The sequence below is a fragment of the Hylobates moloch genome, unplaced genomic scaffold (genome assembly GCF_009828535.3).
Source record: "Hylobates moloch isolate HMO894 unplaced genomic scaffold, HMol_V3 SCAFFOLD_7, whole genome shotgun sequence".
NCBI lineage: Eukaryota > Metazoa > Chordata > Mammalia > Primates > Hylobatidae > Hylobates > Hylobates moloch.
Genome location: NW_026652282.1, coordinates 16,309,661 through 16,331,780, shown reverse-complemented (window position 1 = coordinate 16,331,780; position 22,120 = coordinate 16,309,661). Strand labels below are relative to the sequence as shown.

At 44.1% G+C, this 22,120-nt stretch overlaps 1 protein-coding gene across 1 annotated transcript in view; it reads left to right on the top strand.

Moving 5' to 3' along the window:
- SH3KBP1 (SH3 domain containing kinase binding protein 1) overlaps positions 1-22,120 on the top strand; it is a 311,149-nt gene that overhangs the window by 236,650 nt on the left and 52,379 nt on the right. The window contains exons 11-13 of the mRNA XM_058441837.1: positions 11,519-11,570; positions 14,356-14,436; positions 17,683-17,842. Of these exons, the coding sequence (XP_058297820.1) occupies positions 11,519-11,570; positions 14,356-14,436; positions 17,683-17,842 (293 nt within the window). The remainder of the gene's footprint in view (positions 1-11,518; positions 11,571-14,355; positions 14,437-17,682; positions 17,843-22,120) is intronic.

Genomic DNA, 22,120 nt, shown 5'->3' with positions numbered 1-22,120 from the left:
ATGTTTTTACTGATGACTGTAGCAATAGTGGATTGTCATTTGACAAAATCAGTCACTGAGAAGAACAGATACTAAACACTTAGTAATGACTGCATAGGAAATGATTTGAAATAGTAGGACGCAGGAATAAGGATGGCAAACATTACAAAGAGTACAGTGGTTGTGACCCTAGGCTGTGGCATCAGATAGATCTGGGTTTGAATCCTGGCTCTGTCACTTACTTGTTCTGTAGCCAAACCCGAGTCACTGAATGTCTTTAGGCCTCTGCATTCTCATCCATAAAATCATGAGAATAATTGTACCTACCTTGTCGAAGTGTTGAGAGAAGATTTACTGGGATGATGCACATAAATTCTTAAACGTGGTGCCTAGTAGTTGGTAAATGCCTCACACAGATTAACTATTCCAGTCTTTATAATTACTATTTACCACGAGGGTAGGAGGGCTCTAGCTAAAACTGTGAAGTAATGATAAAAGGCTGACTCTGGTTCTTTTTGCTCCAGCTGATCAAATCAGCGCAGTTATCTTGGTATCTTGGTGAGCTTCCCTGGGAATCCAAATGCATCTAAAAACTTTGTTAAGTAGCCATTAAAAATAAATCTAGCAACTTAGAAAAATGTATTGGTAGAGACATGTGAGCACAGAATGGCGTAATCTTTATGTTATTTGTCATGTTTTTTTTTTCTGGATCTGCTGCCTGACAAATGTTTTATTTTCATTCACTCAGTCAATATTTATTGAGTCCTTTCTCTGGGCCGGCCACTGTGCTGGTTGATTGAAAGTGAAGCATGCACATGGGTACTGTCCTTGTGAGCTTAGAGTTAGGCAGTTAGGTCTGGCGTTTAGGGCCATGGAGACCTGCCAGACTCTTCTGAGAGGACACTTGATACAGGCCTCTCCAAGTGAGTGGAGGCAAGGGGGCTGTTCAGTCTGCCCATACCCCGCTTCTCCGCTATCTTTGTGAGGCTGGTAAAAGCTAGGCACATCCTGAAGCATTTGGGCACCAAGACCTTCATGGTGACTCCTCTCCCTTCGACCAAGGAATCTTAGCAAGCATACCATCTTACTAGACATCTGCCACCTTATTGGTTCTGATTGAGGCAGTATGTTTTTTTAATTGACAGATAAAATTATTTGTATTTAATGTTTACAACATGATGCTTTGAAGTATATATACATTGTGGAATGACTGAATCTAGCTAATTACCATATGCATTACCTCACATCGTTATTTGTGTGGTGATGGGCAGTAGGGTCTTGAAGGCTAGGGTAAAATCTAGATCATTCTTTTAACAAATGGGTAAAGCATGCCTTCTAATTCCCAGTCATGTTTTGGGGGTGCAGTAAATTCACTCAGGTGAGAGCTACTCCATGCTGTACTTTTCTAGAAGCTCTGTGCTACATAAGCTATTAAGGGAAGCACTTCCACCAGGAGAGTGAAGTTGTCAGTGATGAGTGGACTGGGCATGGCATGCTCTTTGGGACATGCACGCTCTCTGGGGCCCCATGGGCATCTCTCTAATCCCCCATAAGCAGCTGCCATCTCTTTGATAGGTCTTTTAACCTTGTCCTTATGAAGCAGAAAACCCAATTTAAGGGAAACAATCGTCATACCCATCAGACAAAGTAATACCTATAACTGAAAAGTGATTGTATAACCTAACATTTAACTTCTAGAAAATTCAAAGTATAACATCCCTTTCCATCTCCTCTGGTCTATAAAAACCAGCCAACCATCTTCGCATTGGTTGTTATACCAGCCTTTATTGCTGCACCCAGAATATTGGTGAGTTGGTGACAATGTGACTGGAGATAGGGCTGTCATTTGCTGAGTTGAGGGTGTAAAGATGATTAGAATCATTAACATGAAGGCACTATGTGAATGACAGAGTCTGAAACATTCTGCCACTGGTTTCAGCAGATGTCATCTTGTCTTGCCAGTGACTGGGGTTACAATCATTCACCCAGAAAAGAGGACGATCTGTGATGATTAGGGTAGACAGAAGCAAACGGCATTTATTCAACAGCAGGCCTCTTGACTCCGTAGGCATCACCAGAGCATTCTGAGAAGGCTGACGTATTTTCTGCTGGAGTGTGAATTCAGGTAGTTACTACAAGGCCTTTTGGAATTCCTGGCCATCTTTCTTTCGGAGAGTGCTTAGTGGATTCTCCCTCACCAGGGTAACAAATGCTTTGGGGTTTTTCCTCAAGATATTCCAGAAGAGCACCCGTTGATCTCTTGGTGCATATTTTAGAGCAATTATGTAAGCTATTTATTAGAGAACCTAGATTCAATGGCTGTCTGTTTATTTTTGGCCTTGACAGTAAAATTGAATACCAGAACGGAAAGATTAAATATTCTGAGAGCTCTAATGAAGCAATGTGTGTGCTGTGTCATTGTTACAGAAGGCTAACGGGGAACTTAGACTCTCAAAAACAGCAGAAACAACTGCTCACTGTCATTAGCAAAAGAACAAAATTAGAATAGGTATTTTGAACGATAGTGTTATTTAAGAAAGTGGCCAGTGTGGTGGTTCATGCCTATAATCCGAGAGCTTTAGGAGGCTAAGGTGGGAGGATTGCTTGAGCCTAGGAGTTTGAGACCAACCTGGGCAACATAGCAAGACCCAATCTCTACAAAAATAAGAAAAATTAGCTGGACATGGTGGTACATGCCTGGAGTCCCAGCTGTTCAGGAGGCTGAGTTTGGGGGATCACTTGGGCCCAGGAGTTTGAGGCTGCAGTGAGCTGTGATCATGCCAGTGCACTCCAGCCTGGGCAACAGAGCGAGACCCTGTCTCAAAAAAAAAGTAAATCTCAGGCTCCAGTTCTTTTAAGAGAAACTGTTCAAATCACCAGAAGATATTACTGATCTACCATGCATTTATTTGGAGGGCTCTTCAGTGTTAGTGCAAATCAAGAATGATGGCATTGCTAAGATTCCCATAGGCGTTTCCCTAATGAATGCTTCTCAGTGGGAGCTCAGCCTCCGGGACTCAGAAACCTGCCCTCAAAGTTGTCCCTGTGAGTATGATGCAGGCTCGCCTTTGCTGAGTCACAGAGACTTAATCAGGTAGCAGGCAGCCAGCTTACTCATCGCAACAAGAACTCAGATGTCAGCCAGTCTGGAACGCAGAGGTCTGCCTGCCCCAGTCATTTTGTCCCCTATGGGTCTGATTCCTTAGAAGCCGGGTTCCACCAGAAGCCACGTTTATCCGGTGCTTGCCAGGAGGGCAAGGAATCAAAACAAGAGGAGTTTGTTGTTCTTACCAAGGGTCTGGCAGGTATCACTTGAGGCCCCTTCATACACCAAAGGGAAAGATCTGCCAAGGGAACCATGTGTTGAAGTCAACTAAGCCTTGATGATACTTCCAAGAGCACTGCACCACTGCCTTCGGCCTCCATTTGTCTTTGTTTTCATGACTGACTGGACCCTTCCTGTTCACATCAATCTCCAGACACATTATGATGCAATCTGTTAGATTTCCCACTTTCTCCATTATAATCATGTGCCAACCCAGCCTCTTATGATTTTTTATAGCATAAGTTTTGCAGGTTCCAAACTTTTGCAAGAAAGGAAGTCTCTTGCGCGATTCCCACAATGGCTGAATTTTGCTGGTTTACCTTCTCTAAACCAAATTCTTAGGAGGCCCCTCACCTTACTTAGCCTCCATCTTCTGACAACCCAGTCCATAAAATCTGTTCTTAGTCAACATTTTCTTTATTATTCATCATGTCCTTTAGCCTTTAGCCCTGGCCCTGATTTTTATTTAGAATCATCTTAAAAGACATCTTATTTGAAAACGTGGCATCTATAAGAAGAACTGTTGTATTTCTAGTTTCTGAAGATGCCTGATAATTTCCCTATTTTTTAGCCTTCCAAAAGAAAGAAATATGTGCTTCTGATAAGCAACCTTATGAAAAAAATTTACCTAAACATTATCTGCTTGAACATTTAGTCTCATGGGTGGTTTCACATGCAAAGAAATGGGGTTTGTCAAGGAGTTAATGTCATCCAAGTATGGCCTATTGACTCAGCCCCAGTGGACTTTCTCAAAGCCACCCAGATGGTATTCCCTCTCCCTTCTCCAGCTGTACTTACAGCCTGTAGTCTTTGAAGGCAGAGCCCATGTCCCAAGCTTCTCCTTCATGGGGCCTTACAGCATGCATGGTGCATGGTTACTGGTGAAGAACCCGTGGTCCTTTAGTTGGTTGGTGCCAGAGTGTACCTTCTCTTCCTCCTGTCCCTCCTCTCCTGCTTGCTGCTTTCTCTTGTGCAAAAGAGGAGGAAGAGTGGAAGGGAGGGGCAGGGGGAAGCTGGCCTCCTATCAGGTTGTCCTTCCCAGACCAAGGGAGGCCCAGATCCTTCCATCTGTTCATGGGGTCTGGGCATGGAATCAAGGCATCACTTTCAGGGTGGGGCAGATGGAATGAAGGGGTGAGCCAAGGAGTGAACTGTGAGAGCATCTTAGGGAGAAACCAAATGCCAAGGCCTGGCTGACCACCCAATAGGCCATCAGTCTGAATGGGAGATGATGGATGTAGGCCACTAGGCCAGAGGCTGAGGGAGGAAACTAGAGAAAGACTCTTCCAAGAGCAGGTTCCCTAGGTCCCTTGGGATCTCCAGTGCGGGTGACAGGGCAGGCAGTTGCTGGGGACTCTATAGGGTACAGAGGTGCAGTTTAAGACACCGCCATCACCTAGAGCATAGCTTTAGCTGCACATTTCGAAGGTGTGGCTGGTCCTCCAGGGGCAGGGGAGAAAAGGGCAGAGTGGAGGTCCCCATGTGTTTCTAGAGCTGCAAAGGGGTGCCCTAATCAGGAGCTGTCCATTTGTGTCCCCTCTCCAGCCTCACCCACAGACACCGCCATAGAACTTAGTGGGATGTGTGGAGGAGGTCTCCCAAAGTCCAGAATTGCTGAAAATCAAGCTGAGACTTACTTCCAGAACCTCACCACTTTCCTCTAACGAAGCCCCTCTGAAGGTTACCCAGCCATCAGGGTACATCTCTGTTTGTGTTTGTTTGTTTTTGACAAATCACATCTCTGGGGCCAGAGCTCTGAAGGCAAACCAGCTCAAGAGGCAAAGTAGCAAACCAGATTCCTGCCAGGGGAACAGTTGAGCCAGCCAATGAGCCTTTTGCTTGGGAAGGGCCAGTCTTGCCAAACAAAGGGCAGAGTCAGTTCTGAAACCCTTCACAGGAAACAAAGCTTGTCTTCCTGCCATTCTCATTCCAGAACGTTTATATCTATTTCCTTCCTGGTAATGTAAAGGTAAAAATCAAATCTAGCTAATCTATCCTTTGAAGGATGGTGTCTGCATGTCTTGGTTCAAGCCAACAACCCCACACACAAGCAGACACGGACACGTGTGCACTTAGGCCTGTGCTCCCTCCGTATATGAAGACTATGGAAGGCATTCGGCTCCCCCAGAAGTCAGAAAATGTGGGTTCATTGATTTTGTTACCATTATATTCATGTTGGTTCTTGTGAAATGAATTCCCATAGCCTGGACATTGAGAAATGTAGAGTTCTGGGCCCTCTGGCTACCAACTAGCTGTTGAAACAGCCTTTCTGGGTCTCAGTGATCTCAGCTGCAGGGGGGACGCCTATGATGACTTGCAGCTCTTAATATCCACTGTTTTTTTTTTTAGCACTTACCTGCAAATTGAGCAGGCTGAAGCCACCTGAGGTTGGAGCTGGAGCATTTTACCTTCACCATGGAGGGAAGGATAAAGAGAATAAATAGAACAAGTGCCTCTAGAAACTCAGGACTTAAATACTTGCCTGAGGTGAAAGGATGTTTGTGTGTGTGCACCTATAGGAGCTGGTTAATATCTTATTACTGTTAAACTCCACACAGGAAACCTTGACCTACTACTTAGCCCGGAGGACCCCAGCCCCATTTTCTTTATCCAGTCACAATTGGATGTTTGGAGGGAAATCAACTAAATGATCTTTTCATGTCTTTTTATTTGAGAATAGTGAACTCCTGTGATGAATTTTCTACTGTCACATTTTGCTGGAGAATCACCTGTTTTGCCTTCTCAGTTCACACTGCCTTGTCTTCCTGTTGCATTTAAAAAGAAATTTTTAATTTGTTTCTTTTTTTTTTTTTAATTGAGACAGGGTTTCCCTCTGTTGCCCAGGCTAGAGTGCAGTGGCACGATCTCAGCTCACTGCAGCCTCTGCCTCCCAGGCTCAAGCAACCCTCCTGCCTCAGCCTCCCGAGTAGATGGGACCACAGGCATGTGCCACCATGCCCGACTAACTTTTTGTATTTTTTGTAGAGATGGGGTTTCACCGTGTTGCCCAGGCTGGTCTCAAACTCCTGAGCACAGGCAGTCTCCCTGCTTCGGTCTCCCAAAGTGCTGGGCCTGTTGCATTTTTTTTTTTTTTTTTTTTTTTAGACAGAGTCTCGCCCTGTCGCCCAGGCTGGAGTGCAGTGGCGCGATCTCGGCTCACTGCAAGCTCTGCCCCCCAGGTTCACGCCATTCTCCTGCCTCAGCCTCCTGAGCAGCTGGGACTACAGGTGTCTGCCACTGCGCCCAGCTAATTTTTTGTATTTTTAGTAGAGACGGGGTTTCACTGTGGTTTCGATCTCCTGACCTCGTGATCCGCCCACCTCTGCCTCCCAAAGTGCTGGGATTACAGGCGTGAGCCACTGTGCCCGGCGCCTGTTGCATTTTTAAAAAAACATTGTAGGCCCGTGTGCAATACTTTATGAATCATTTGGGGGAGGGGGACAGTCTAGAGCTGCATAGAACCCTGGCCCTGATTTTTATTTAGAATTACCTTAAAGACATCCTGTTTGAAAATGTGGCACTTTTTCTCCTTTGAAAAAGCATGAAGGCTAAGTTTGATGGAACCAGAGAAAGTGAAGTCAGTAAAGGATTAAAAAAGAGGAAAACTTGTAAACCCCCTCTGCTAGTAAGCAAAGCAGGCACCTGGCCAGCATTGATCAAGAGTGGTAGATGCAAGACAGACAGCTCACAAACTGTTCCTTCCTTTCAAAACTGTGCCCCCAACTGCCTCTGCAACTGCCGGGTTTCCGAACAAAACTTCACACTTCTGTCTCTGTCCTTTGCCACATTCACACACATGCTTGCTGTGACCACACTTTTCATACACTGTTAGTGCAACATTTTCCTCTCTCCCTCCCCTGGTACCCCTCTGCTCTGCTCTGTCACATTTCATGTGTCTGCTACATGCCAAATGTGACACAACAGTAAAGGGATGTTTTTTTCTTTGACCAGTAATCTTGGAAAATGTGATGACTTGTAATTGTCGTTTTTAAATTTGGGGCCCTGTGGTTTGAGGCAAGGTTGCTGGGGTAACGGCCTCAGCGAAAGGAGGCTCATGTGAAATTGGTTATAGAAAAATTCAGACCAGCAAGGAGTGAGGAAGATGTCCAGGAGTAGGCGTCCTTGGGACTTGGCTGGGAAGAATAAGGCCACAGGGTGTTGGCAGTTTTGTAAATAAGGAATGACAGGCATACTTCATTCTTCTGTGCGTTCCTTTATTGTGTTTCAGATATTGCATTTTTTACAAATTCAATGGTTGTGGTAACCCTATGTGGAGCAAACCTACTGGCACCATTTTCCCAACAGCGTGTGCTCACTTCATGTCTCTGTGTTACATTTTGGTAATTCTCACAACATTTCAAACTTTATTATTATTATACCTGTTATGGGTAATCTGTGATCAGTGATCTTTGACATTGCTATTGTAATTGTTTTGAGGCACCATAAACTGTGCCCATATAAGACGGCAAACTTAATTGATCAATGTTGTGTGTGTTCTGACTACTCCATTGACCTATGATTCCCCATCTCTTCCTCTCCTTGGGCTTCACTATTTCCTGGTACATAACAATGTTGAAATGAGGCAAACTAACACCCCTGTGATAGCCTCTAAGTGTTCAAGTGAAAGGAAAAGCCACATATCTCTCACTTTAAATCAAAAGCTAGAAATGATTGAGCTTAGTGAAGAAGGCATGTTGAAAGCTGAGACAGGCCAAAAGCTAGGCCTCTTGCACTAAACAGTTAGACAAGCTGTGAATGCAAAGGAAAAATTCGTGAAGGAAATTAAAAGTGCTACTCCAGTAAACACATGAATGATAAGAAAGTAAAACAGCCTTATTGCCAGGCATGGTGGCTCACGCCTGTTATCTCAGCACTTTGGGAGGCCAAGATGGGAGGATCACTTGAGCCCAGGAGCTCGAGGCCAGCCTGGGCAACATAATGAGACTCCATCTCTATAAATAAATAAATAAATAAATAAATAAATAAAGTAAATAAAAACAGACTTACTGATGATATGGAGAAAGTTTGAGTGGTCTGAATAGAAGAAAAAACCAGCCACAACACTTCTTTAAGCCAAGGTCTAATTCAGAGCAAGGCCCTAACTCTATTCAAGTCTATGAAGGCTGAGAGAAGTGAAGAAGCTGCACAAGAAAAGTTGGAAGCCAGCAGAGGTTGGTTATTGAGGTTTAAGGAAAGACACCATCTCTATAACATAAAAGTACAAGGTGAAGCAGCAAGTGCTGATGGAGAAGCTGCAGCAAGTTATTCAGAAGATCTAGCTTTGATGAAGGTGGCTACACTAAACAACAGATTTTCCATTGATGAAACAGCCTTCGATTGAAAGAAGATATAATCTAGGACTTTCATAGCTAGAGAAGTTGATATCTGGCCTCAAAGCTTCAAAGGGCAGGCTGACTCTCTTAGTAGGAGCTAATGCATCTGGTGACTTTAAGTTGAAGCTGGTGCTCATTTACCATTCTGAAAATCCTGGGGCACTTAAGAATTATACAGCCAGACACGGCAGCTCATGCCTATAATCCCAGCACTTTGGGAGGCCAAGGCAGGAGGATCACTTGAGCCTAGGAGTTTGAGACCAGCCTGGGCAACATAGCAAGACTCCATCTCTACAAATAATAAAACTAGCCAGTTGTGGTGGTGTACACCTGTGGCCTCAGCTATTTGGGAAGCTGAAGTGAGAGGATCTCTTGAGCCTGGGAGGTCAAGGCTGCAGTGAGCCATGATCGCACCACTGCACTCCAGCCTGGGCAACAGAGACCCTGTCTCAGAAACAAAAACAACAAAAAAGAATTATGCTAAATCTACTCTGCCTCTGTTCTATAGATGGAAAAACAAAGCCTAGATGATAGCACATCTGTTTACAGCATGGTTTACTAAATATTTTAAGCCCACTGTTGAGACCTACTGCTTAGAAAAAAAGATTCCTTTCAAAATATTACTGCTTATTGACAATGCACCTGGTCACCCAAGAGCTCTGATGGAGATGTATAACAAGATGAATGCCGTTTTCATGCCTGCTACTACAACATCCATTCTGCAGCCCATGGATCAGAGTCTTTTCAACTTTCAAGTCTTATTATTTAAGAAATACATTTTATAAGGCTATAGCTGCCGTAGATAGTGATTCCTCTGATGGATCTGGGGAAAGTCAATTGAAATAATTCTGGAAAGGGCTCACCATTCTAGATACCGGTAAGAATACTTTTGATTCATGGGAGGAGGTCAAAGTATCAACAATAACAGGGGTTTGGAAGAAGTTGATTCCAACCCTCAGGGATGACTTTCAGGGGTTCAAGACTTCAGTGGAGGAAGTAACTGCAGATGTGGCGGAAATAGCAAGAGAACTAGAATTCGAATTGGAGCCTGAAGATGTGACTGAATTGCTGCAATCTCATGATCAACCTTGAATGAATGAAGAGTTACTTCTTATGGATGAGCGAAGAGAGTGATTTCTTGAGATAGAATCTACTCCTGGTGAAGATGCTGTGAATATTGTTGAAATGACAACAACGGGTTTAGAGTATTACATATGCTTAGTTGATAAAGCAGTGGCAGGATTTGAGAGGATTGACTCCAGTATTGAAAGATGTTCTACTCTGGGTAAAATGGTATCAAACAGCATCGCATGAAACAGAAAAATTTTTCACGAAAGAAAGTCAATCTATATGGCAAACTTCATTGTTGTCTTATTTTAAGGAATTGCTACAGTCACCCCAACCTTCAGCCACCACCACCCTGATCAGTCAGCTGCTGTCAACATTGAGGCAAGATCCTCCCCCAGCAAAAAGTTTACAACTCGCTGAAGGCTCAGATGATCATTAGTTTTTTTCTAGCAGTGAAGTATTTTTAAATTAAGGTACATACATTGCTTTTTTAGACATGCTATTGCACACTGAATAAACTACAGTAGAGCATAAACATAACTTTTACATGCACCAGGAAACCAAAAAAATTCCTGTGACTCGCTTTATTGCAGTGATCTAAAACCGAGTTTGCAGTATCTCTGAGGTATGCCTGTACTCTGATTCCGAGATGAAGGTTAACTGGCAGAACTTCACTGATACTTTTGTTAGGTAAACACACATCTGTCCCCAGGATAATTAACACAATGACAGAGAAGGGAGGAGGAAGAAAAAGAGTTAGTGGAGAGCTAGAAGGGGCTGGCAAAAGGGGAAAGAATAATGTGAGATCATGAGGCAGAAACACATCCATCCCACGGAGGACCTGTGTGTAAGGGCAGGTGGCTCTTAGAGCAGCTTTCTTTATTTTAATAAAGTATATTTCTCTGCACTCATAGAGACAATACAGTAAAACATTAAGAATGACACACGTGCGCGCACACATATGCACCCAGAATCAGAGATCACTGCTTCCCCCTAACACAGCTGTCTGAGAACAGTGCCCTGGCTGGATTCTTTGGCCATAGAATAATTTGCCAAGTCCAGCCTGATCATCTCTCTCCCACAGTCAATCCTGGGTGGCAAGAAAATGCTGGCTACTCTGGAACCAGTTCAGGGATGAATGCCATTGATTGCACTGCTACCTCCATCACCTGCAGAGTGACAGCGTGTGAGAAAAACAAATCACGGCTGATATGCAAAAAAAAAAACCCAAAAAACAACAACAACAAAATCCCTCTCTGTTCCAGTTTATCACGTGTACAATGAGTCTGTGGGGTGTCTAACAAATGGCCTGCCAGCCTCGGTGTAGAAAGGGGCAGAAGGCTTGCAACCTGATGTGGCTGTGGTGGGCCCTCAGCCTGCATTTTGTTGAAAGTCCTACATCCAGAGCAGATTCGATTTTGAATCTTTACAGTGACTCTTTTCGAATTGCATGGTTATTCAGCAGATTAAATCTTAATTGCAAATGCAGCTTCAGCGTAGGAGTACCATTGTGCTTGCTGGTTTCAGGCCATTTTTGCTGAGCCGTGCTTTTCCAGAAGGGTGTTACAAATTTAGAAAGGGGGAAATGGCGTTTCATTTGTCGATTGGAGTTTTGTTTTGCCGACTGGATTTATTTTAGTGTTTGTTTAGAGGTGCCAAAAACTGACGTCCCTGGAGAGAGAATTGCTCAATTTTTTTGGAGAGGTTCTTTAAATTGTCCAAACTGTACATAGAAAACAATGTCTGTGGTCCTTCTGTGAGAAGACAGGCTTGCCAACAATCTCACGTGGTGTAATTTTTATTAATTTTTCAGAGACCCAAGAAGCCACCACCTCCATCCGCTCCTGTCATCAAACAAGGGGCAGGTAATGTACCTTTCAGTTCCATCAAATAAAATATGCGTCTTTCTTTTTGCATATATTCAAATCATCCTCAGTGTAGAGTTCAGGATTCCTGGTTCAAGTGCCATAGATTGACTACTTGGGAAGAGTTATGATTTGATCTCAGCAGGCAGGTTTTAAAGATACTTCTGTTTTTCCTAAAAGATAAACATACCATTAAAATGTGACCCTGATATAGTGTAAAAATCTAGGCTCCCAAAGAGAATGATCAGAAAGAATTAAAAAAAAAAAAAAGTTTGGGTTTTTTAAGTAAACAGCTTTTGAGGAGAAAAGAACTTAATTGCCCTGTTTCACCTGTGCCCAGTTGAAGGTCAGCTTGGGGAAGATTGTTTCCCACAGGTCATAGCATTGTTGTGCATGTATAGTGTTGCTGAATTTTCAATATCTGTCCCATGTCATTAACCAAAATTTGTACTGACTTCACTTACTCCTCAACAAAAAGATGTTTTTCTAGCAATAAATACTTTTCCTTATGATTCTTGTTTAATTTTGAAGAGTCTAATTCACTTTTTTTCTGTGTAGTTCAGATATTCAGGTTGAATAATATAGGAAGAATTGATGTTGAACATTTGGTAGCTCGTTTCACACTGGATTCTTATATATAAAAAGATATTTCATATTTCCCAGTAGAACTCCTCTTTATAATAGTTAAAATTAATTATAGGGAAAAATTCCTCCATGAGTAATTAGTTAAGTAGCATTTTTTAAAAATTAACAACTAAAATAGAAGAGAAGGGGTATTTTTAGTTCTACACATTCACAATTATGATATTTCTATAACAGTTAAATTATGAATAAATTTCAAGATAGGTTTATTTATAAACTTATTAAGAAGTGATTTTTAAGTTCTTTTGGCCCACCAAGTTAGGAGGAAAAACTTGACCCCAAATTCCTTTCCCATTCCCTTTGGCATAGTTGAGAATTATAGAGATTAAGTCCTGAAATGGGACGTTAATTACATCTTTTGCTCCACCCCCATCCTTGTTTGCATTGAGCAGTTTCATTTTGCCACCTAGTGGTTCTGGCCATATATTTTATTGTGTTGAAATTGAAGCAAGCTATTTATTTGCTTTTCTCTGAAGACCCCTTTCCCTATAGGCCTTGGTAATTGATCAGAGACCGTGGAGATTAGTTGAGGAGTCCAAGGCTCAGGCAGTCTAGAATGTAGCTAAGATTGGATTCTTCAGTATAGTAGGATTGTCAGTTCTTTCTGTGTCTCTAGGAATGATACTGACTTAATTATAGTTAGGTGAGTAGATTGTAGCATGGTAGGCAAATTGTTACCTTTTAAAAACAATTTTACCAAAGTTTATGATGGGTCTGTGTGGGGCAAAGCAGGATGGCATTTAATCTTTATAGATTACTGCTCATTTATCCTGCCTGAATGATCGTGGGAACTGCTTTGTAATGGGGAGATAGATATTCATATTTTCTTCATCGTCAACTTTCCTTGCGTTTGATTATTTTACCAAAAAAAAACAGATATGAAATTGACAGAAATGAGATGCGGTGATTAATTTGTAGTGAGTCATTAAGAGGAATTAAGTAAAGGGTGTGTTTGGTGGATATTTTTTTAACTTCTTTTGTTCTCTGAGGTTGTGTAATTGAGATTTCTAGCACCAAGCACCCATCTTTGGAACTGGTCATGGGAAGAGTTTGTTAAGAACTCAACCCAGTCCATACATAAGAGGAGTACTTTTGACTGGTTTATGCTTTAGCTATTTCTCAAGTGCTCTTACATGCCTGAGGCCACTGGCACCAATGAGAAAACCCCAGGTAAGGGAGCAGCTGCAGTCCATGTGGGTAAAGGCTAAGTGCTAAGTGGTACATTTGAAAAAATGTAATACTTGAAGGACCCCAAATTTGGTGGCATAAAGCAACAGCCTTCTTATGTTCATGGATTCTGGGAGTCAAGAACAGACCATGGCTGGGATGGCTTGTCTCTGCTCCGTCATATCTGGGACCTCAGCTGGGAATACCGAACTAGCTGAAGCTGGAGGATCCACTTTGAAGATGAATGTTTCCCTCACATGTCTGGCTCCCCTTGGCAAGGGTGCCTGGAAGGCTGGGCTCAGCTGGGGCTATAGGCTGGAGCATCTGTATGTGGCCTCTCTAGGGTAGTTGACTTCTTACATAGAAGTTCAGTATTCCAGCAAATAAAGCATAAACTACAGGGACTTTTATGACTCAGCTTTGGAAGTTATGTGGTATCATTCCTGCCACTGATTGAAGCAGTCACAGGCCCACCCACATTCCTGGCAAGGGGATGTAGACCTCACCTCTTACTGGGAGGAGTATCAGATAATTCCAGGCCCTGTTTTAAAATGGCTACAAAATGGGATCCAGATTCCTATGAAACCCCCTTTTTTTGGTAGAACACAACATTCAGTGGTCCCTTATTTGTAAAGTTTGATAATTGACATTTATTTATATACATTCTCCACCCCCACCCAGTGATTTCTTGTGACTATATTGATGCCTAAGGAAATCAGGCTTAAATATCCGAAAATATTATTAGTGGTATTCTTATAAATTAAGGATACATAGGCAGGTGAACTTAATGACATAGGCCAGAAATGACTTCTGCTCTGTTTCTAAACAGCTCGTGTTTGCCAGATAATGCTAACGCCCAACTCAGGGGAAGAAAACTTATTGACTTTGCTCTACCTAATAAAGATTTAAATGCTGGTGTGTCTAATAATTGAATAGAGAAAATATTTTCTGATCACTATTACCCTTTCCCTCGTAGGCACCACTGAGAGAAAACATGAAATTAAAAAGATACCTCCTGAAAGACCAGAAATGCTTCCAAACAGAACGGAAGAAAAAGGTATGAAATAAATTCTTCATTGGCACTTCCAGAACAGCAAGAGCTGAAGCTGTCTGTTACACGGCTAGTCCAGAATACCCACAGAATTTGCTTTTCCTTTGGAATATGGTAATCACGGTTTTGTTTTGATTGTTTTTACAAATCCTCTTGCTAAGGAAGTAGGAAAGGGTTATGTGGCACTTCGTGGGACCAGAATTTCTCATCAGATGAAAAATAACCAGTCTAGTCAATTAACACATTGCTGCTATTTCCTGATGTCTCTACCATGGCCACCCTCTCCGCACCCTGAAGTCGGATGTAAGTTCCTTTAGGGCCTGGTATATATCTGTCAGTTTCCGCTTAGCCTGTCCTTCATGCCTAGTGTCCCAAGGTGCTCATTCACTGTTGATGGATGGATTTGGCTTAGTGAAATTCATGTCCAGATAAATAAACAAATGAAAGCTCTTTTCTTTGGTCACTCATGGACCCTTGACTCTGGGTAACGTTATTACAGACAAACGTCCTTGGTCAAGGATGGTGGAGGAGGGGAGGGTGGCATGGTAATACTGGGAAAGCAGCTTGGTCCCCAGAGTCTCGTGAAGGTGGTCAGGAGTGTCATTGGCAGGGAAGTAGGTTAATGTGTGTCCTGCAATCAGGTTTATGAACGTGTTTGACTCCTGCCATTTTGAGAGTCTCTCCCAAAGAAATCTGCATACTGTAGAAGGACTCATTTTATTAGGTGTCTAGGATTTGATTGATCACACATTTTTATGGGAAAAGTGCTACGTTATTATGAACAGGAGGCTGAGCAAATTCCATTTTAAAAAGCCGTTATTTTTAAGTCACAAGAGAAATGCTGAATTAATGAATGTAATTATTTGGAGGTGCTCCTTGGTGGCCTCATGAAATTTTATTGTGAAATTTAATATTTCATATCAGCCTGCCAAAAATTTTACCAACATTGCCAGCTCTTAAGAAGCTATATCTCTTTCTTTCACAGTGAGCAGTTAGAACTTGACTTGTGGAACCTCATTGTGAAGGCCAGGTCTGTGTCACAGATTGATGAAAAAAAAACAGCCATTGAGTATATACTATATGAATAACTCTTTGTATAAAAGCATTGGTATGGCCAGGCACAGTGGCTCACACCTGTAATCCCAGTACTTTGGGAGGCTGAGGCGGGAGGATCACTTGAGCCCAGGAGTTCAAGACCAACCTGGGCAACATAACAAGACCCTGTCTCTACCAAAAAAAAAAAAAAAAAAAAAAAATGGCCAGGCCTGGTAGTCTGTGTCCATAATCCCAGCTATTTTGGGAGGCTGAGGTGGACGGATCGCTTGAGTCTGGAGATCAAGACTGCTGTGAGCTGTGATCATGCCACTGTACTCCAGCCTGAGCAACAGAGTGAGACCCTGTCTAAAAAAAAAAAGTGTGTGATGTGAAATAACCAGACACCACCCTCTGTCCTCATGGAGGACACATGGCTAGTTTCTGGGTAATAGCCAGGCTCCGTGATGGGGACACTTCCTGCACTAGTCCATGCTGACATACGGACTAGGTTACATGTGAACAACCACCCTAGTTGGCTGACCAAGTGGCCCCACATCTCTGGTTCCTTCCCCTCCCATGATCCCTTATTCTATGCCACAGCCGGTCAGGGAGGCAGAATCCCTGGTCAGATGCAATAGGGAAGCCAGGGAATCAGGCCTACCCGGAGATTTGGTCTCCCTGTTGGGTCAGCACAAACTCCCTTTTCCATTCATCCTGCAGGCTGCTGGAGTTCCTGTCCCTGTCCTGCTGCAATAGGAGAAATGTCCCCTGCTTTGCATTTCAACAGAGCCCTTCCTCCTCTGGCCCCTGTGTGCCATGAAATGAGTTCCCAGCATTCCTGATTGGAGCATATTTCCCCACATTGTGGGGATGAGCATAATAGTACCTGATGGGTTTATTTTGATTTTATTTTTTTAGAGACAGGGTCTTGCTCTGTCACCCAGCCTGGAGTGCAGTGGTGCGACTGTAGCTCACTGCAGACTCAAACTCTTGGGTTCAAGATCCTCCCGCCTCAGCCTCCGGAATAGCTGGGACTACAGGTGTATGCTACCATGCCCGGCTAGTTTTTGTAGAGACGGGGTTTTACTGTGTTGCCCAGGCTGGTCTCGAACTCCTGGCCTCAAGTGATCCTTCCACCTTGCCCTCCCAAAGCTCTGAGATTACAGATGTGAGCCACCGCGCCTAGCCCTGATGGGGTTTTTTTTTAACCTTTTGCCAACCATCTGGGCACCCAAACAACATGAGTCTGTGTTTGCAAGTAAAAGGTGTCCTGAGTACCATCTTACAAGTAAGCATAGGGAGCCTGCCTATAGTCCATTGGGCAACTCTCTCAAGTTCCATCTTTATCAAGAAGAATGTGGATGTATGCTTTTTATACCACACACGGAGCAAGGCTAGTTGGGAACAGAAAATATGAGGTTGTCACTGAACACTGCCCCCGTTTGGCCAACCGATCTGGCTTCAACTTCATTCTAATATCTCTGACTCCAAAAAGCCTTGGAAACCTTATACCTGTGAAGTCCTAGTTTGCCTTCCAAGTTCAAACTGTGCACAAGAAGAATCCAGAACTCATTGTTCCCTGAAATGCTCTCCCTTTGATTGGCTCATGGCCCTTTTCAGAGGCCATCCTGAGATGTGTCAGGCCTCTTTCCTTCCCATACCCAGCAGGTCCCGTGGGCCATTGACCAAACCCCTCAGCCCTCTGCTGAGCCCTGACTCCATTGCCAGCCCCACATACAGCTCTGAGGAGATGACCAGACTTGGGCCCTGCCCTCAGGGGCTGTCGGCCTACAGGCTGTGCCAAACATGGAAACACCCAGGAAGTGTCTGAGCGTGTTTGTAAAGCGCTGCCCTGTAATGCTCAGGTGAGGAAGGAAGGAAGTCTGCCTTTGAGCTGTTGGGAAGGGAACATGACAGTGTCACGTTTCAGCCAGGCTTCGAAGGAAGAGCTGGAGTATGCTGAAGGTGGGCGGTGGCCAGAAGGGCGCTTCAGGCAGAAGGACCAGCATGAGTGAAAGTGTGCAAGGGAGGGAACAGTGAGCTCTGTGGGACGTCTTCTAACCTGACAAAGAATAAGTGGTGCTCTTGGCCTTCCACGTTCACCTTCAGAAATAGCATCGGTATTTTTTTTTTTTTTTAGCAGGAAATGAGTGATCTGCATCTAAGTACTGTCACTTACACTCGATCTATCTGTTTTCTTTAAACAATGATTTAAAGAAAGACCAGAGAGAGAGCCAAAACTGGATTTACAGAAGCCCTCCGTTCCTGCCATACCGCCAAAAAAGCCTCGACCACCTAAGACCAATTCTCTCAGCAGAGCTGGCGCACTGCCCCCGAGAAGGCCAGAGAGACCGGTGGGTCCGCTGACACACACCAGGTACTGCTGTGCTCTCACCTCCGGGGTCGGGTATGGGGTGGCTATGGAAGGAACACAGGAGGGGAACTGACTGCCACAGACCTTGGGAGGAAGGGAGAGGAGAAGGGGTGCTCAAGCTTCCCTCTTACATCCTCCAGCAAAATTATCTGAAGACACCGGCCACTTCTGTCCTTGCTCCTGCACTCAGGCAGGAGTGAGTGTGAGGTTGAGGGGTGCAGTGTGGGTTTCAGGATAGCAGATGAGGACTGGGTACCCAGCATTTAGGCCCTGCTCACACATAGGGGTTTTTCCTGGGCCTCATTAGAAGCAAGGCCAACTGCCCTTCAGCCTGGAAATGCAGGTGGCATGTCCCTCTTTGTCCCCCTGGATGTTGTGCTGGCCTCAAGTATGTACATCTCATGCGTGGCTGCGACCCCTGATCCTCACTGCTCTGCAGGGCTTCTTTCCATAGCCCAGGCTCCCTCTGCTCTTCACTGTACAGCCTGTTGTGGAACCCCGAGCCAGGAATGTCTCTAGCTCTAAGACCCTCAAAGGCTGGGGACATGCTTTATGCAGGCATGTGTTCTGAGATGTGCTTGACAATTCATTGGCCAGCTGGCTGGATGCATATGTTCCATGAAATCAGAGTTGGACATTGTTTGTTCCAGACCTGAGATACCTACCACAAAGCAAGGAACTGTTGAATTCTCTCCATAAGTTCATTGCCAGAACTTTCTACCATAATATTAAAATATATATGTATTATATGTGTTGGTGTAACACATCTGGGCAGTTCAGTGACCCAGAGGTCTTTAGGTGTACATGTCAACACACAGTCACTGAATTTTTGTTCTTATGAGCTAAGTTGGCATGGTGAAAGTTGCATGGGCTTCACAGCTCTTGCGTTGGAGTCAGACAGACCTCTGGGCTGGAATCTCAGCCCACCTCATTCATGGGAGGAGTAGGAGCTTGGCTACACTATCCTCTCACCTCACTTTTTTCATCTGTAAATAGAGGATGATAATGGAATGTACCTAAATAATTCCCAAGTATGCAAATCAACATTATTTTCATTGTTATTTTGATTATTGCCTATTGAATTAGGCACGCTGCAGTAAGACAAAAAAGAGCTTATTTACTCTTTTAAAGACAAATTTTAATTAGTGGTAAAATACACGCAATGTAAAAATTACCATCCTATCCATTTTAAGTGCACTGTTCAGTGGCATTAAGTACGTTCACATTATTGTACAACCATTTCCAGAACTCTTTTCATCTTGTAAATCTGAAATTCTGCACCCTTTAAACAGTGACTCCCCATTTACCCCCTCTCCCAGCCCCTGGCAGCCACCATACTACTTTCTGTCTCTATGGATTTGACTACTCCAGGTACCTCAGTAAGTGGAATCATACAGGATTCATCTTTTGTTTTTTGTTTTTTTGTTTTTTTGTTTTTTTTGTTTTTTTTTTTTTGAGGCAGAGTTTTGCTCTTCTTGTCCCGGCTAGAGTGCAATGGCATGATCTCGGCTCACCGCAACCTCCCCCTCCTGGGTTCAAGGGATTCACCTGCCCCAGCCTCCCGAGTAGCTGGGACTACAGGCATGCACCACCACGCCTGGCTAATTTTGTGTTTTTAGCAGATACCGGGTTTCTCCATGTTGTTCAGGCTGGTCTCAAACTCCCGACCTCAGGTGATGCGCCCGCCTCGGGCCTCTCAAAGTGCTGGGATTACAGGTGTGAGCCACTGTGCCTGGCGGATTCGTCCTTTTATGACTGGCTTATTTCACTTAGCATGATGTCTTCAACATTCATCTGTATTGTAGTATGGCTCATTTGCTTTTCATAACAATGACAACAACAAAAACACAACTCCCAGGCTCAAATGTAGAGGCAAGTCGCAACGTGGGTGTGTGGGAGGCTGGCTGCCCAGTCGATACAGAGCTGTGGTCATCTCAGGTGCGTGTGAGCCCATTCGAGTAGCAGCTGGTTCACCTGTGTCATTCTACAGGCATCTCCCAAGGTCCAGTCCAACAACTGCCTCCGTGTGACACCCCCTGTTGACTTGGTGAGGCCTCTCCCTGTTCCACCCTCTACTATGAACTGACAATAGAAGGTTCTTTGCACACGCACATATTGGGGCCACTTGACAGCCTTGATGACCTTAGCAAGGATCATTTCAGTGGTGTGGTCAGCCCAGAAGCTAGTATATCAGAAGAAAAAACTTACGTAAACCAAAGTGCTTCCGAAAAGAATACGAGCTATACAAATGGGGAAGATGTGGAACAGCAAAGGTTGCATATCACTGAAGCCACACCCTGGCAAATTCTATTAGTCTCCAGGGGCTACAAACATTTCCGTTAGCTCAATAACAATTTCCAAAATATTCCTGCTGCTCTTTCTAACAATCTGATCGAAGAGAAGTGTAATTCCAACTGCTGCTTTGCCTTCTAGAGTTGCTTGCAACTCTCTGGTTATAGGATAGGTACAGGCTTTGCAAGCCTAGGGGACACGTATCATCACCACCAAACTTCTGGGCTCACAGAGGTCCCATTTGCCTCCTTCCTCTGCTTATCTCTTCTCTGCCTCTGGGTCTCCCAGTATCCAGTGGTTAGAAGTCCAGGCCATGAAGGGAGATGCATGAGAGAGGTTTTGTGAAGCCAGTGGAAGATGTAATTGTTCTTAACAGTGCGTGCCATCTGAGCAGCCTGGGAGAGGGTGGTCAGCCCCCAGCCCTCCACACACCCCATGGCTGCCTAGCTCCCTAGACACTGGTTTGCAGGAGGGTGTGGGGGAGGAAAGCCCTGAGATTCCTGCTTAGCCAGCTTAAGGGAGGGCAGTGCCTGCTCTAACTCAGTGGTTCTCAAACTCGAGCATGCCTCCAAATCACCTGGAGAACTTGTTCAAAACAGATCGCTGGGTGCTATCCCCACAGTTGCTGACTCAGTAGGTCTCCGGTGGGCCTGAGAATTTACATTTTTAAAAGCTGCTGCTGCTGCTGCTGGTAGTGGTGGTGGAATCCACACCATGACAGCCATTGCTCTAGATTCTTCCAAGTTGTTGACGGTGCTCACCCCTCCTTGCCTGGCTGCCTCTCAAGCGCCTGCTCATGCTTCAGATTTGAGAGCCCCTGTTAGCATGCCCTCCTCTGGAAGCCTTCCCTTAGATCTCATGATTGCTGTCTCCTCCAAATGCCTGCCACCCGTGTTTAGCCTAGTGCTGGGCCCCATGCTGTGCTACTTGGGATGCAAACACCCCCGGACTTCTTCACCAGATTTAAAGCAGATCAAGAGTGTGTTTTGTCATCTCCACATGCCTTACGGTGTCGAGCATATGGTAGTGGCTCATTTAACAAACACTTGTTGAATGCCATGGTTCCTTAAAAGAGGGGGAGGTGCCAGTGCTTATATTTTGTTCAATTTTGCCTCTCCTGTCGTCCTTTCCAGCCTCTGTACAAGCTCTTTAGTATGCGTGTCTTACATTCTAAGTAACCTATTATGCCATGGATTGCCACACAAAAACACTTTTAAAAGTCAGAGAAAGGCTTATTGTTCCTTGGTACTTAATGCACTTTATATTTTTTTGCTAAGCAATTACATTGAACAACCAACCTGTATATTGGTTTATGCACTTGTTTTCTTCTGCCAAGTTAGTGGAGGTAGGAATGTTAATTCAAACAGTTTTGTGTCAGTGGTCTTCTGGAGAAAGGGTATTGTGTTCTGTGTGAACCCAGATCTTCGCCAGGATTTACCTGACCAGGTGAATGGATGGATAGATGGACGATTGAATGCATGGACATGTAGTCACTGTAAGCAGCTCTCGTTGGAAGCTAGGCGTTGCCACTCCAGCTGCAGCGTCCGAGCTCACGCTGCTTCTCACCAGCCAGTAATCTTGCTGCCAAGTGCGGCTTTCAGAGGAGAGAAATTTCTTTCTCTTTAAACAGGAGCTAGCATCTTTCACAAAAAAGGAATACTGTACATAAGTTTAGGAAAAGCGTCATCACTTTTAGATATATTCACTTAACAAAAAACGTATTACAGGGCCAGGCACAGTGGCTCCTGTCTGTAATCCCAGCACTTTAGGAGACCAAGGTGGAAGGATGACTTGAGGCCAGGAGCTCGAGACCAACCTGGGCAATATAGTGAGACCACATCTCTACAAAAAAATTTTTAAAAATTATGCAGGCATGGTGGTACACATCTGTAGTCCCAGCTACTCAGGATGCTAAAGTGGGAGGATTGCTTAAACTCAGGAGGTTGAGTTTATATTTATAAATATTTATAAATATAAATATATATTTTG